General features: G+C 44.5%; 1 protein-coding gene across 2 annotated transcripts; it reads right to left on the bottom strand.

Moving 5' to 3' along the window:
* Positions 1 to 3499: 3499 nt before the first annotated feature.
* Positions 3500 to 8363, bottom strand: Arl9 (ADP ribosylation factor like GTPase 9). 2 transcript variants are annotated; one of them, XM_052199405.1, is made up of 3 exons: positions 8316 to 8331; positions 7526 to 7620; positions 3500 to 3678 (listed from the first exon to the last, which is right to left on the bottom strand). In XM_052199405.1, the coding sequence occupies exons 1-3, from the start codon at positions 8329 to 8331 to the stop codon at positions 3502 to 3504; spliced, it is 288 nt and encodes a 95-aa protein (XP_052055365.1). In that variant the 3' UTR covers positions 3500 to 3501. The 2 variants fall into 2 exon arrangements, with proteins under 2 accessions (XP_052055365.1, XP_052055366.1); XM_052199406.1 differs by lacking the exon at positions 7526 to 7620 and having other exon boundaries at positions 8316 to 8363.
* Between the last annotated feature and the right edge of the window lie 7394 nt (positions 8364 to 15757).

Here is a 15757-nt window from a genome sequence, read left to right on the forward strand (position 1 = left end):
TTAAACTCATTTAAAAAAAAAATCAAATTACATTTTGGGGGCTGGAATAGAAGCCCAGCTATTAAGATCCCTTAGAGCCCTGGAAAGATGGCTCAGTGCTTGAGCATTTACTGCTCTTACAGAGAGGACCTGGGCTGAGTTCTCGGCACCTGCACGGTGGCTCTCAACAGTCTCTGACTCCATTTCCAGGAAGTCCCACACTACCTCTGACCTCTGCAGCCTCCTGCATACATGTGATGCACATACCAGGCATACACCCAGGCATCACACATATGCTTCAAGGGGTTTTTTTTTTTTTGAAGACCACTTGCTGCTCTTGCAGAGAACATGCTGGCTCGCCAATGACTAGACTCCAGTGCCAGGGAACCTGGCGTCCTCTTCAGGTGCACACATACAGAACACTTCCAAGCATGCAGGCAAACCTTCAATACATAAGATCCCTAAAGGTTTTATAAATTTTTGCATATGTGTTATATGTGCATGTATACCTGCCACTGTGCATCTATGGAGGTCAGGCTCACACACATGTGCGCACACACACACCCCCAATACACATTTCTCAATACGATGAGCTTCCTACTCTGACTGCTAACCCCCTTTTTCTGGTATAGACAAATGTGTTTTAGATTTTCACTGTTTCAAACAGAAAGTTCCAGCACTTCAGTGGTGCTCAATAAATGTTTACAAAGAGAATAAGCAAAACTGCATGTACCTCTTGGTGTCTTGACTGAACCCATATTTTCTAAGCTTGGCAGGCTGGCAATCGATACCAGGTTCTCCAAGGAAATAAATGTCACCTGGTGAGGCATGATGGGAAAATCACCAGCCAGGCAGTCCCTTTGACCACACAGTAGCTTGGGCGAGCGTCATTTCCCCTAAAACTCTTGTGAAGTGTGTCTGCGTCACTAGCCTGAGATGTCTCCAGCACAGAGCTCTTCCTTTATTCAGTTTCAGCCTGGAGCAAGGCCAGCCACATTGTTCCTCCATAGCTGTCCCCAGAGGACAATCTCCAGCCACATCCCTTGTTACCAAAATATACAATTTAAGATCAGAGTGTGATAAAACTCCCAAATTGCTCTCACCTTCGAGAGAGGCACCCAAGAGTTTATATGTCCTAAGAAAAAGCATCTGAGTGTGAGCTGGGAGGAGTCTGCATCTGAGACAATCTTTTTACAGGGAGATTAAGGAATGTGTCCATGGGTCCATTCATAGAGGGCTTGGGACAGAATCTAAAACCCCAGGTTTCCAGTAATCCCAAATCCATGGACAATCCAGCTGCCACGTGCCGGAGCAGAAGAGCTTTGATGTCTTCTTATCCGAATGATGCGTGTGGTAGGATACTGCTAAACACGATCCTGCTTCATTAAGCATGAAGAAGAACTCAGTTCTCAGAGGAAGAACATGACGTCAGTATACATATCTGTAACATAGCTTTATGTTAACGTGACACCAGCTGGAGCCACTCGGGAAGAGAGAACTTCAACTAAGAAGCTGCCTCCACCACACTGGCCTGTGGGCAAGACTGCAATGCGTCTTCTTGATTGATGATTGACACGGGAGGACACAGTGCATTGTCGGCATTGCCACCCCTAGGCAAGTGGTCTGGAGTTGTATAAGAAAGCAGGCTGGGGCTGGAGAGATGACTCAGCGGTTCTGAAGGTCCTGAGTTCAATCCCCAGCAACCACGTGGTGTCTCACAACCAAGTGTAATGAGATCTGACGCTTTCTTCTGGGGAGTCTAAAGACAGCTACAGTGTACTTACATATAATAAAAAATAAATCTTTAAAAAGGGGAAGAAAAGAGAGCAGGCTTAGCCAGCTATGGGGAGCAAGCCAGTAAGCAGCACCCCTCCATGGCCTCTGCATTAGCTCCTGCCTCCAGGTTCCTGCTTCAGTTCCTGCCCTGACTTCCCTGGATGATGGACTATCATTTGTAAGATGAAATGAACCCTTTCCTTTCCACATGGCCTTTAGTCATAGTGCTTTATCACAGCAATAGGAACCCCAACTAAGACATACACCTCAGTTAAACTAGCTATGGCTGTAACTTGAGCATGGTAGAGACTACTATGTGCTATGAGCAGAGCTATCATCTTCACCATATTTGATTATTTTGTCAGAGTTTCCTAATTTTAAAAGGATGTATGGGCCAAATTCTCTTTCTGAATATATGCATGTTAGTAAATTAAAACAAAGCATTATAGTTGCAAATTGGACTTATTGTGTCTGCAGTTAAGTATAGTTAACTGCTTTTACAAAACATTCCTAATGGGGCTGGACAGATGGCTCAGTGTGGTTAAGAACACTGGCTACTCTTCTAGAGGTCCTGAGTTCAATTCCCAGAACCCACATGGTGGCTCACAATTTTCTATAATAGGACCCGACGCCCTCTTCTGGCATGTAGGTGTGCATGCAGGCAGAGCACTCACATACACAAAACACATAAATCTTAAAAACAAAAAAACCCAACAGAACCCTCGCACCCTGCATGGTGGCATACACAGCAACCAGGAGGCTGAGGCAGGGGAATTGCAGGGTACACTGTAAGGTCTTGTCTCAAAAGACAAAACAAGCCTTGTGAAGAAAGCCTGTCTTCTAAAAACACATTTCCCCTCTGTGTCTCATCTGGTGTATCAGGCTGGCGTCAGGCAAGCCTCTTGTCTCTTCCTGCATCTAGAGAAGCTCAATTTGTGGGTCTGGGAGCACTCAACTTCACTATTCTTTCCTGGCACTTCTGTCCTACAGTGTTAAGTGGACACACTTAAAAGAAAAATCTGCATTTTTATTTTTAAAAAAAGTTTAAATGTTTTAATATAAATGTTTTGCTTCTGATAAACCACACATGGCAGGTAAGGGAGAAGGCAGGCATTAAGTCAGTTAAGTATTTGCTATGCAAGCATGTGTGTGTGGGGCTGATCCATGGAAACCGCAGAATAAAATAAACCAAAGCAAACAACTCCCCCCAAACAAACAAACAAAAACACAAAAAACAAAAACAAAAACCCCTAGCATAGAAGATTTATGATTCCAGAGAAAGGACACTCAAAATCATCTTCTGACCTCACGAGTACACACAAAAACATAGACACAAAACAAAGAAAAGCCACAGGTAGGGTGAAGGCTTGCCAATACACTTTACTTTTGAGTAAAACCCTTAATCCAGGCAGGTGGGCACAGCATCAGAGGAGATGGCATGCTTAATATGTCTGGGGCCCAGGGTTCAACTCTCGGGCACCGAAAGCAAAAGTCCACATTTCTCTCAAAGAAAATAATTTTAAAATGTTAAAATTAAAAAAATTCTTAAAAACCAACAAACAAACAAAAACCAACTTCTCAGTGACTTAGCTAGCGTTCTCCGTCTAGATGCTTTGCATTGAGAGAATAACCACGGCTTATTTTTTATTGAAAGTGGAAAGCTTTGGTTTAAACCTGCCTCTCAGCCCCTCTCTGGTGATGGTCGGACGGAGCTGAGTAGTGGGGCCGGGCGGGTCCTAGTCTCTGTTACATATTTATGGCCAGGTGTGTAATCAGGTCTTTGGCATCTTGCATGGTGGAGGGTATCTCTGAGCCATTCTTAGTCACCTGAGTTCCAAACAAGAACAGCTTCCTGTCGTTCCCCACTTCAGATAGAGCCAACGCGTCGTGGATATCTGTAATGCGATAGGCTGCTTCAAGATCCTTCTCCCAGGGCAGAAAAAGAACAGAAGACTTGGGTTAGTCTGTACTCCTTTTGGATACAAATACTTGTTCCTTGTTCTAATTGACTCCACCATCTTAATACAAAAAACACTGAGACTTTATTATAACCCCAGTGATAGTATGAATACAAACGTTTTTATCATAATTATGCCAGTTTTTGGGGGGGGCAGGTGGGATGACTTTATTTTTTTAATTTCATTCATTTATTCATTTATTTATTTATTTATTTATTTATTTATTTATTTATTTATTTATGTTTGTCAAGGAGCCTTCCAAGTGTTGGGTTTATAGGCACATGTCATTATACCATATTCACTAATTGGTTTTTGTCCATATCCTATTTTACTGATTTTAGCACTTGTCACTGTGACTTCTTTGTTGCTATCATTATTTATTCTGACCAAAAATTGTATATCAAATTTGTGGGATATTTGGAGGCTCAAGGGCATAATCGTATCATCATAACCCCCTACACACACATACACACACACACACACACACACACCACACACATACACACACACACACACACACAGAATAGCTGGTGTTGATAATTACAATGTTACCTGCTACCTATTCAAAGCCTGAATTCATTTAGTCATAGAGCACTTAGTGACTCCAGTAACAGAGTAATGGACTCATGTATAGATATGTCTCCAGTTAATAAGTCCACTGATGAAATTACAAAGGAAGAAGTAGGGGAGAGATAGTATGGGTAGAAATAGATGTTATAACCAAAGAATGAAGGTGATAAGGTAATTTTTTTTGACACAGGGCCTCCCTATCTAGCCCAAGCTGGCCTGGAACTTGCAATCCTCCTGCCTCGGCTCCCTACTGCTGAGAGTGCGCACGATGTGAGGCTCTACGCCCAACTAAGATAATTTTGAAAACCCTGATGTAGCATATTGACCTAGTGATTCATCTAAAAATGTAAACGAAATATTTTGACAAGAGTATAAACAAATATGCATTAAATTATAATATAAATTATAATGGCTAAGCCTTTTATCAGTAAGTCCTAGCAAAGTTTAACTGGACGTGGGATCTCACTCAGCACTCAGGAGGCAGAGGCAGGAAGATTGCTATGAGGTCAAGACCAGTGAGGTCCCAGACTATCCACGGCTACTATCCTGCGTCAAACAAATAACAGTTCTCAATTTGACAATAAATAGCTCTGTTTATTCAATTTGATGAAGATGAGTTATACAAACCACAAAAGAAACATACAGATAAAAATTGCCAATTAAAAAGCAAAATCTCAGCCTGGTGGTGACGGCAGGGCACGCCTTTAATTCTGTCACTTGGGAGGCAGAGGCAGGCAGACCTCCATGTTCAAGACCAGCCTGGTCTACAGAATGAGTTCTAGGACAGCCAGGGCTACACTGAGAGAGACTGTTTTGAAAAGAGAGAGAGAGAGAGAGAGAGAGAGAGAGAGAGAGAGAGAGAGAGAGAGAGAGAGAAGAGAAGAGAAGAGAAAAGGAAAGAAAGAAAGAAAAGAGAAAGAAAGAAACAGGAAGGAAGGAAAAGAGGAAAAAAGGAAGGAAGGAAGGAAGGAAGGAAGTCTGGGAGAGGGAGCTCAGTAATTAAGATCTTGTGCTATTCTTCCAGCACCTGCATCATAGGGCTCAGACCTACCTATAACTACAGATCCAAGGGACGGAGCCGTCTTCTGCTGTCTACAAGCACCTGCACTTGCAGGCACAAACACTACCGCTGACACCACCACCACTACCACCATCACAACTACTACCACCACCACCACCACCACTACACACACATACACACACACACACACACACACACACATACACAAATTAAATATTTTTTAAAAAAGGGAATCTCTGCTGGGTATTGTGGCACACACCTTCAATCCCAGTACTTAGGAAGCAGATGCAGGCAGATCTGTGTTTGAGGCCAGCCTGGTCTCCAGAACTATGTAGAGAGACCCTGGTGTATGAAAATATACACCATAAGCAAAGCAAAATGATGACTGCTGAGATACTGGGGAAGATGTTAGTGACACGTATAACCAACAAATGGATATTTTGCGAAAGGTATTTAAGTACCCTTGTGTTTCAGCTAAGGAAAGGGAGAGGCTTCAAGTCCAGCTTATAGGTAAGCAATGTGCTTAGTACACAAAAGAACTCAGGTTTGAGTCCTAGCACCACTAGGAAGAGTCAGAGTGGACATAGAACTCAACCAATAACAAACACCTTAAAAATAAGTAAGGATGATAAAAAACAACTTTAGCCGAATCGCATTGGCAAAAGTGAACAGTTACAACAGCGAGTCCTGAGGAGGGTGTGGGGCTACTTGTCTCCCAGTTGAAGAATCAACTAGTGCAATTTAGGAATCTCTAATAAAACTAGTTGCAAACCCGAAACCCCAGCATTTCAAGGTATGCATGCTTGAGAAATGTGTATCCTCACATATAAGGGCACGCCCATCTGAGAGCTCACAGCGACACCGGAACAGTAAACAGCCGGGGAGAATGAAAAATGGCCAGCAGCAAGAGACTGGCCAGATTACAGTCCTCTCAGCAGAGCGCTACCCAGTTCTAAGACTTTGCAGTTTCCTCCTCCTGGGGCTGGGGGGGGGGGGGGGGGGGTTGAACCCAGGACCTCTCACAAGCTGAGCATATCTACTATCTCTGAGTGACATTTCTTAGTCCCCGAGTCTTTGAAGTTTTAAGATACTCCACTTAAAAAATGAAAAACCAGTTATCAACCCTTTTTTTTTTTTCCAAATGCCAGCAGAATGTCAGAATGTGCTGGACCGGCCAGCCTCTACCCTGGACATTAAGCCAGGTTTCTGCTAGAGTAGGGGAGAGTAGCAATCATTTAAGTACTTATTTTACTAGTGTTTGAAACCAAAACTATCCACAATTCCCCATAACTCTTTTTATCTCAATAAACTGAAGCTCTATCTGTACTAAGCTAACTCCACCTTCCTCCCTCGTTCAGCCCTTGACAGCCACAGTTCCAATTGGGATCTTGACAGATTTGATGACTCTGGGTGAGCAGAATCACACAGCATTTGTCCTTCTGTGGTTAGCTTATCCATGGAGGACAGTATCTGCAAGGTTCCTCTGTGTGGTTGCGTGCGGTAGAACGTCCTTCCCTCTGAAGGTTAAAGGAAAGGGCTATATGGAGACACCACATTTTGTTATGCATTCATCAGCGGGTAGACACTCTGATAACTTCTAACCCATGGCTGTTGTGATAACTATAATGCTGCCATGACCATAGGTGTATAAAAATAGATTGGCTCTCTGATTTCATTGGGGCATATATAAATAAATGAGGCTTACTGCAGCAAACAAATTCTATTTTTTTTCCTTAATGACTTACACTCCCAAGAACAGAGCACAAGTTTCAAGTTTCTCCTTGGGTGTTTATTGCTTTTAATGCACGCATCAAATAAATTCAGTTTAAGTGAAACTGATCTAAAACAAGACTCCCTTTTTATACTTAGAAGCTGCTTAATTATTGTGTTGAATTCAAGCAATGATCAATATTGGTTTGTTGAAATATGTTCATTGCACATGGTTCAATTCCTTCCACTCCTCCATGAGTCAACAGATAAAGTAACTCAAGGACTTGAAAGACAAAAGATAAATAAATTGTTTTTTCTATTGAAAGAGTGTACATTTCAGGAGATCTAAATGTATTGTAGGATCTAGATCTTTTAAAACAAGACATTTCTGAGTTAATAGTGAAATGGTTGAGTGTAGGTTACTATTAACATAGGTTTGGGGGACAATCCTGAACGCTAGGCAAGGTGTTCTTCCGCTGAGTCGCAAAGACAGGTCTGTACAGATTTTTACCTGTTTGTTGGCAAATACAACGAGAGGGAGCCCTGGGTTGGGATCGATTAGCTGATGAAGGCATTTCTTGGCTTCAGGTAATCGTTTGTGATCAGCTGAATCTACCACAAAGATTAGAAGCCACCCCTGGGGTAGGTACATCTCCCAGTAGGAACGGAATGGCTCACTGCCACCAACTGTGGAGAGGAAGAAGTCATAAAATAAATTCAGAGGCATGTGCACCAAGGAGGCAGGGGCAGAAGACATCTGGGTGTGTTTGGGCTGTTTAGATAAAGCTGGGTGTCTCTAGATGATATTTAGGGCCATGAGGACAAACGAAGGCTTGTGGAGGGGTGAGGTATAAGGGGAAGACAGGAGGCATGACCTGACTCTGGGTTACTTATTAGTGAGGTGGGACAGTATTGCCACACAGGATCTAGGACTGCCTAACTAGAGGAGGTTTGGGACTGCCTCCGATTTCATCACTGAGGGTGCACAAGTACTTGCTTCGACTGCTGTGTATCTGTAACAGTGAGGGAAGAGGACAGATGATTGCAGGAGATGCAGGAAGGTGTCCTAAAGCCTTCCTCTAAGCCCTTTTTGTTGCCAGCACTACGGAGAAGTGAGAAAATGGAGACAGCAGAAAGCTGACTCCCCCACCCCACCCCACTGGCACCTACTGAGTATTCAACTACACATCATCCCGAGGTGTAGAAGAACCCCATCTAGTGTCACATCTCGCAAGATCACCATGTCAGTAGGGACTAAGGCTTCTGGCTGAAGATGCATGCTGATGAGAAACAGAACTTACTCTCCAGGAACTCCATTTTCCTATCTTCAGAGTCGATGTGAACGGCATTAAAACCTTGGGTAGGCGCCGTGCTGTGCTGGACTGTGTTGGAGGCCAGCAGGTGGAGGACACTGGTCTTCCCTGCTCCATCTAGGCCTAGGACTAAGATCTGCTTATTCTGCACCTGTGAAACAAAAGATCCACCAGTCAAGGCACACCAAACAGGGCTGTGTTTGGCTGGCTCATGACAGTGAGCGCCTTGCTGTGTTAGGACCTTACAACAGTAGAATTGCTAACCAGTCTAAACCCAAACTATGGCTTCTATGACATTACTCTCATTTCTATTGTCCAATTATTTGTTAGTCTATCAACAAATATATATGTACACACACACACACTCACACTCACTCACTCACACACATACACACACACACACACACACACACACATACACACACACACACACCTTAGGGTGTATGTACTATGTGGTGTCACAGATCTATGGATCCCAGACCAATTTTCAGACATTTTTTTCTTTTTTCACATTGTGTGTGTGTGTGTGTGTGTGTGTGTGTGTTTGTGTACATGCACATGTTCTTGCACAAGGGCACCTCACCATGCATATAGAGGTCAGAGGTCAACTCTCGAGACGGTTATGTCCTTCTACCATGTGGGTCCCAGGATCACATTCAGGTTGTCAATCTCTAAAGCAAGTGTGTCTACCTGCTGAGCCACCTCAGCACACCATTCCCCCCCCTCCCCGTAGAACTCTTGTGTACCAGCAGTTCCACTAGAGTGGCTTGTCTATGGGACAAGTGTGGACTGTTCATCCAACAGGGATGCACATAAGGTCTTGTTATTTGTCTTGTCTTACTGGTTGGATAAATTGGCTACAAAATATTAGGACAAAGTTCCTCCCTTATGTTTTTGTTGTTTGTTTGATTCTGGGACAGGGTTTTTCTGTGTAACAGCTTTGGCTGTCCTGGAACTCATTTTGTAGACCTGGCTGGCCTCAAACTCACAGAAATCTGCCTGCCTCTGCTGGGGTGCTGGAATTAAAGGCGTGTGCTGCCACCACCCAGCTCTCTCTTATATTTTTAATAGAAGTATCATGATTAAGCAGAAAGGCTAAGACTATAGAAATTGTTAAGCCTGTCCCCGTAGCAAAAGAACATTTGTTATAAAGCCAAACATTAAACCTGGGCATTTGTAAGCAAACTTCAAAAGCAGCTTTCTGTTAACATTGCAGCCTTAGAGATTCTCATCACACATGATCAGAAAGGACCTTTAATCCCAGCACTAGGGAGGAAGAAGCAGGCAGAACTCTGAGTTCAAGGCCAGCCTCTCTCATCTACATAGTGAGTTCTAGGACAGCCTGAGCTACAGACCAAGACTCTGTCTTGAAAAGCAAACAAACACAAACCCAGTGATCAGAAAGGAAGAACAGCATGAATACAGAGATAGCCCAGGGTGCTGGGGGGCAGGATGGGGGGATGTGGTTTCTATAGTGCAAACAATATTTAAACAAAACACTAGCAATTGTCTCTAATACTACTGCTTCCAAAATAAAAACATACAACATGCTTACTCTATTTGAATACTAGAAAGTACTGGTTGAGCACAGTGCTGAGGATGAAACTCGGGAACTTGAACTTGCTAGGCAAGTATTCTCTTCCCCAATCAAAAACATGATCTTACTGTTTGAGTCAGCGGTCACTACGGCTCCCTACTTGGCTTGGAACTCATTGGGTAAATTAGGCTGGCTGTGAACTCACAGATCTACCTGCCTCTGCCTCTGAAGGTTAAAGATAGGCACCACCACATCTATCTAGGTCAAAGGTGATCTTAAACAGCATCAGAACCTCTAGCCCATCTCTTTTGTTTGTTGAATTTTTTGTTTTCTTGAGTCTCATTTTTTAGCCCAGAGTAATCTTAATTCTCTCTAGTGCTGACACTGAAACCACTCTCATTTGTTAAGAAAGAAAAAAAATCTATGTGAAAGAAAGATGTTTTAGTGTATGGCCTAATAAGGACTTATGTAGAAAGTAGGATGTATGAAGGCCTCAGATTTTAAAGACAGTATATATTTGGGTTTTGTTCTTTGGGAGAAAAATTGTTTATGCATTATAATCTGGTACACTCGCCTGAACCATGTGCATGTGTGTGTGTGTGTATGTGTATGTGTGCATGCACATGCGTGCCTGCATGTGTGTTGTGTGTGAGTGTTGCATGTGTGTGTGTTCATGTATGTGTGTGTGTGCATACATGTGTATGTGTGCATGCATGTGTGAGTGAGTGGTGTGTGTATGTGTGCTGTGTGTGTGCCGTGTGTGTGTGTGTGTGTGTGTGTGTGTGTGTGTGTTGCCTGTGTGTTGCTTAGGTTTTACATGGATGCCGGGGACCCAAATTCAGGTCCTTGTGCTTGAACAGCTGCAGTTTACCAACGTAAAGAATTGGTGTTTTCATGAGTATTTCATACCCCTGCCCCTACCTCCTTTCCCATTCTAAGTGTTACAGTGCCTTTCTGAGAATACACTGTGGTTTTAGTGTATTCTCAGTGGAATAGGCCATTGGAGATTTTCAAAACTGCACACTTTAACGTAACAGAGGCACCAAGAACTGGCTGTAGGGTGTGCATTTGTGTCGTCTATAGTTTCCACTCTGAGCCCCACCCAGGCTATCCTATCATACCTCGTTAACTCTAAGATCACCCCCATTGTTGAAATTATGATATTTTTTATTCTGGTTGGTCATCTTTTGCTTGGCAACAGTTTTTCTTAGTAATATCTAAATTAATGGCATCCAAAGTCTTAGGAAATATTGTATTAAAAACTGTCCCCTACTCTAAATCTCCAGGCCTATCTTGCTTAGAAAGTCCTCACTCATGGCTTACATTTTGCTTATATTTTAAGCTTACAATACAGACTTTGGGCTGACGTGGTGTTGGCTCAGCGGTAGAGTTCATCACATAAATTCTGGGTTCTAATGCCAGCTTTAAGAGTCAAGCCAAATCAAACCACAGGGTCCTTCACATTTAGCGCTTAGGGAAAGCTCAAAACACTGTAAATCGAGAGTTTAGAAGAAAATCTAATTTATTCTCCCCTAGGAGGGCGCGAACCCAGCCCACAACTACCAGAAACTGCAGTTTCTCACATTAGGTGAAGCGGCAGCGGCAGGCACATCCGAAGGGCAAAGTGAGAAGCCTGGCCCCGGTAAAACCACCCTGGAAGGTAAACACTCAAATCCAATTCTGAACATCACTGTTCTTTATCAATAGTTATTTCTTTCATCATCTGTGCTTCTGTGGAGTCTGTATTTTACAAGGGATCAAGTCCCATCAGTAATTCAAACTGTTGAGAACCAGGAAGCGGCTCTGAGGCAAGGAGCCAGCCAAGGTTCTGACCTAGACAAAGCCTGGAGTTCTGAGAGGAATTAAGCCTGCCACCCTCCCTTAGATTGCTGGTGTTCCGAAAGCCATGCAGACAGTAACTACAGCGCCCGTGGAAAAGAACCAGGGAGCCCCCAGCACACCATGGAGTCATCGTGCATGTATTCAGGAACCCTATCTCTTCCAACAGAGAATGTATTCTCAGTACGGTTCAGGAGGGGCGGGGTGGGGCGTCAATATCGGTTTCTTTACGAGATCCGCACGCTGGTGTGAAGCGCTGCAGGACAGACAGGGGCAGTCTCTGTTCCATCAGGACCAATTAAGATCCCTGGTCTCTCGACCCTAGACAAGGACGGGTAGGACCCGGGGACACAAGAAGGGGTGAAGTTGGGGACAAGATGGGGTGTGTTCGAACCTTGGCATATCCCCCCATCCATAGACAGAAGCCCTCGGACAAGACCCGGTCCTCTGTGTACTTCGGCCTCGACGACGTAACAGAGCCAGGGGGTCTGGATGCCCACAGCGGCCTCGGAAGTCCCGGAAGTCCCGGTCCCAGGTCTCTTACCGGCGGCGGGTACAGGGTTTTAATGGAGGTGCTGCTGTTCTCCTTGACCTGTTCTGTGACTCGTTCCTTCTCTTTCTCCATCCCTTGCTCCTTCTTGGCTTCCATCCCTGTCTCATGCTCCTTGCCTTTCACGTCATTTTTCTTTTTCTCTTCCTTCCCCTTCTCTTTCCCATTCTCCTTGGTTTTCAGGTCCACACTCTTTCTTTTCTCCTCTTCCTTCTCTTTCCCATTCTCTTTGGTCTTCAGGTCCACACTCTTTCTTTTCTCCTCTTCCTTCTCTTTCCCATTCTCCTTGATTTTCAGGTCTGCACTCTTTCTTTTCTCCTCTTCCTTCTCTTTCCCATTCTCTTTGGTCTTCAGGTCCGCACTCTTTCTTTTCTCCTCTTCCTTCTCTTTCCCAATCTCCTTGGTTTTCAGGTCTGCACTCTTTCTTTTCTCCTCTTCCTTCTCTTTCCCATTCTCCTTGGTTTTCAGGTCCGCACTCTTTTTCTCCTCTTCCTTCTCTTTCCCATTCTCCTTGGTTTTCAGGTCTCCGCTCTTTCTTTTCTCCTCTTCCTTCTCTTTCCCATTCTCCTTGGTTTTCAGGTCTCCGCTCTTTCTTTTCTCCTCTTCCTTCTCTTTCCCGGTTTTCAGGTCCACACTCTTCCTTCTCTCTTCTTTCCCTTTCCCGTTTTCCTTGATTTTCACGTCCACACTCTTCCTTTTCTCTTCCTCCTTCCCTTTCCCATTCTCCTTGGTTTTCACGTCTACACTCTTCCTTTTCTCCTCTTCCGTCCCTTTCTCTTTCCCTTGGCCAATTTTCGGCCCTTTGTCCTTCCCGTTCTCCTTGGTCTTCAGGTCCACACTCTTCCTTCTCTCTTCCTCTTTCCCTTTGTCCTTCCCGTTCTCCTTGGTTTTCAGGTCCACACTCTTCCTTCTCTCTTCCTCTTTCCCTTTGTCCTTCCCGTTCTCCTTGGTCTTCAGGTCCACACTCTTCCTTCTCTCTTCCTCTTTCCCTTTGTCCTTCCCATTCTCCTTGGTCTTCAGGTCCACACTCTTCCTTCTCTCTTCCTCTTTCCCTTTGTCCTTCCCGTTCTCCTTGGTCTTCAGGTCCACACTCTTCCTTCTCTCTTCCTCTTTCCCTTTGTCCTTCCCGTTCTCCTTGGTCTTCAGGTCCACACTCTTCCTTCTCTCTTCCTCTTTCACTTTCCCTTGGTCGATTTTGGTCCCTACCTCCTTCCCCCTCTCTTCTCCCTTCCCTATCTCTTTCCCCCTCTTGTTTTTCAGCTCCACAGACTTCCTTTTCTCCTCTTCCTTCCCTTTCTCTTTCCCCTTCTCCTTGCTTTTTACTTCCAAGTCCTTCCTTTTTTCCTTCTCTACCGCTGTTTCCCTATTGCTCGAAGAAAACCGTTGACTCTCTCTCTTAGCCTTCCCCCTCTCCATCCCCGCCGCCGCCTTTCCCTTTCTGTCACCCGCGCGCCCGCGCGCCGGCCCGCGGCCCTGGATCCTGGCAGGTGTGGCCCTGGTGTGGGGCTCTAGGTGGAGACGTAGGAGGCAGGGCGTAGGCCACACCCGCGGTTACACCCGGGGTTACCGCAGCCCTCGCAGTGAGCGCAGCGGGCGGTCGGCATTTTGCTTTATGCGCCTGCCGGCCTCCTGCCTGCCTCGGGCTGGCAGCTGATTCGCTGAACTTGAGGCGCCCAGGCCTGACTGGGAAGAGGGGAGGGCGAGGATGCTAAGGGGATGATGGATGGAGCCCAATTTAGGGGAACCCGGTGATCTTCGACAGAGAACTGGGAGAAACAAACTGTCTTGGCAGGAGGTCCACCCCTTGCTCCAGAGGGCACAAAGGCACTATTTGGCAGTGTTGAGGAAACTCCGAAAGAGTTTAGGCTATCTGGAGACTTCAATCCCCAATTTGCTCAGCCAGTCACGTCTCGAAGTTAAGAATCCCTAGGGCACCAGAGTCCAAAGAAGACTTCCCACCTTTCCCCAGTGTACACCCACCACCCCAAAACGCAACTTAACACCCCCCTGTCCCAATCCCACAGTCCTACATAAATTCCACTGGGAGCCACAAAAACAAAACAAAACAAAACAAAACAAAAGGCTGCTATTCAAGACTGTCAGCTAAAGACAAAGATTGCAGGTACTGACAGCTAGTCAGGACAGATACCAAAAACAAAACAAAAAAATCCAGAACAAAGCCAAAAAAAAAAAAAAAAAACCCAAAACAACAACAACAACAACAAAAAACCCAGACTGCTGAGCCACAGTCTGGTCACCCTTCTCGATCGCCGTGACTTAAGTGAGGCGAGGCGGCCTCTTTAACTAGCTGAGGAACTGAGCCGGGATAGTGCCTGATTTTAATGGTTAGTTTCTAGGGGTGGGGGAGTAAGTCAGTGATAAAGGCCCTGGGTCCCTGCTAGGGAAAGAGATAATTACCTACATTAGGATGGGGTTGCCTACGACTGTATCTTAGCATTGGGGAGCAGAGAAAACCCTGACCTTAAGCTCAGACTCAAGTACCGCAGGCTTAACCCCAGGCTAGCATGTTGAGGCCCCTCTCTTCCCCCACCATAGGAAAAAGCACAGTTCCTACATGAAATTGATTGTCTTTCATCAGATAGTCCAAATAAACGGGTAAAGGAGTGACGGCAAGTCCCACAAGGCTTGGACAATGGGTTGGTTTTTAAGGTAAGCTATTTTGAGCTGTCTTGAAAATATTAGGCTCAATACTTTACAGATGCACAAACCAATGGCATGGATTTTTTTCCTAAGATTTATTGTTTTTTGTCTATGGGCGCTGTGCCTACAGTGTTTATATGTGTGTCACACATGTTGTCAGAGGGGCCAAAGAGGGGGTGTCAGATTCCCTGGCTCAACTGCTGAACCATCTCTCCAGCCTCGGAATTAAGTTTTTAAACCAAGTTCTCCCAATCCCACTAGATTTGTAGTTTTGCAGGAGACAATTTTAGATAGTCACCTTAAAAGAAGTTCTTAGATATATTAATAAGGAAGTCCTTTATAAAATGCCAATACCCGAAACATCTTTATTCACATTCACCGCTAGTTTATTTTAAAATTTCAAAATGTCACAGTGAATGGATGTTTTCCACATTGTTTTTTATTAATGTGCATGTGCGTGTGTGCATGTGTGGTTAGACTTCCCCCAAATAGTTACTAGAATGTTAATACATATGAAGTTTAGATAAATAACTTATTTGAAATGAGGTTTTTTTCCCCCTATGGCTTAGCAAAGACAGTATCAAGTGCTGCTAGCAATGCCAACTAAGAGGACTATGTATGTATTTCACCATGATGTCTTGGACCAAAATTCTCAAACTTAGAACATCAAGAGTCTGTCGGTCAACTTAACAAAAGTCCTTAAGCAAAGGAGATTTAATGGAGTCCCAAATGACAATTATTCCTGTAACTGTATTCGGTCCTCTGGAGAGCAGTGTAAATCCCTCTTAGACATTGCAGATTCTGATTATGCTCAACAGAAAAGCAGCCCCTATTTCTAACTCT

Source organism: Apodemus sylvaticus, chromosome 11 (genome assembly GCF_947179515.1).
Source record: "Apodemus sylvaticus chromosome 11, mApoSyl1.1, whole genome shotgun sequence".
NCBI classification, from domain to species: Eukaryota; Metazoa; Chordata; class Mammalia; order Rodentia; family Muridae; genus Apodemus; species Apodemus sylvaticus.

Excerpts from the sequence above, each read along its gene's own strand:
- Arl9 (XM_052199405.1), bottom strand. Across the intron at positions 3,679-7,525 it reads TTGTATTTGCCAACAAACAG|GATCTTGAAGCAGCCTATCG; the intron begins GTAAAAATCTGT and ends CCCTGGGAGAAG.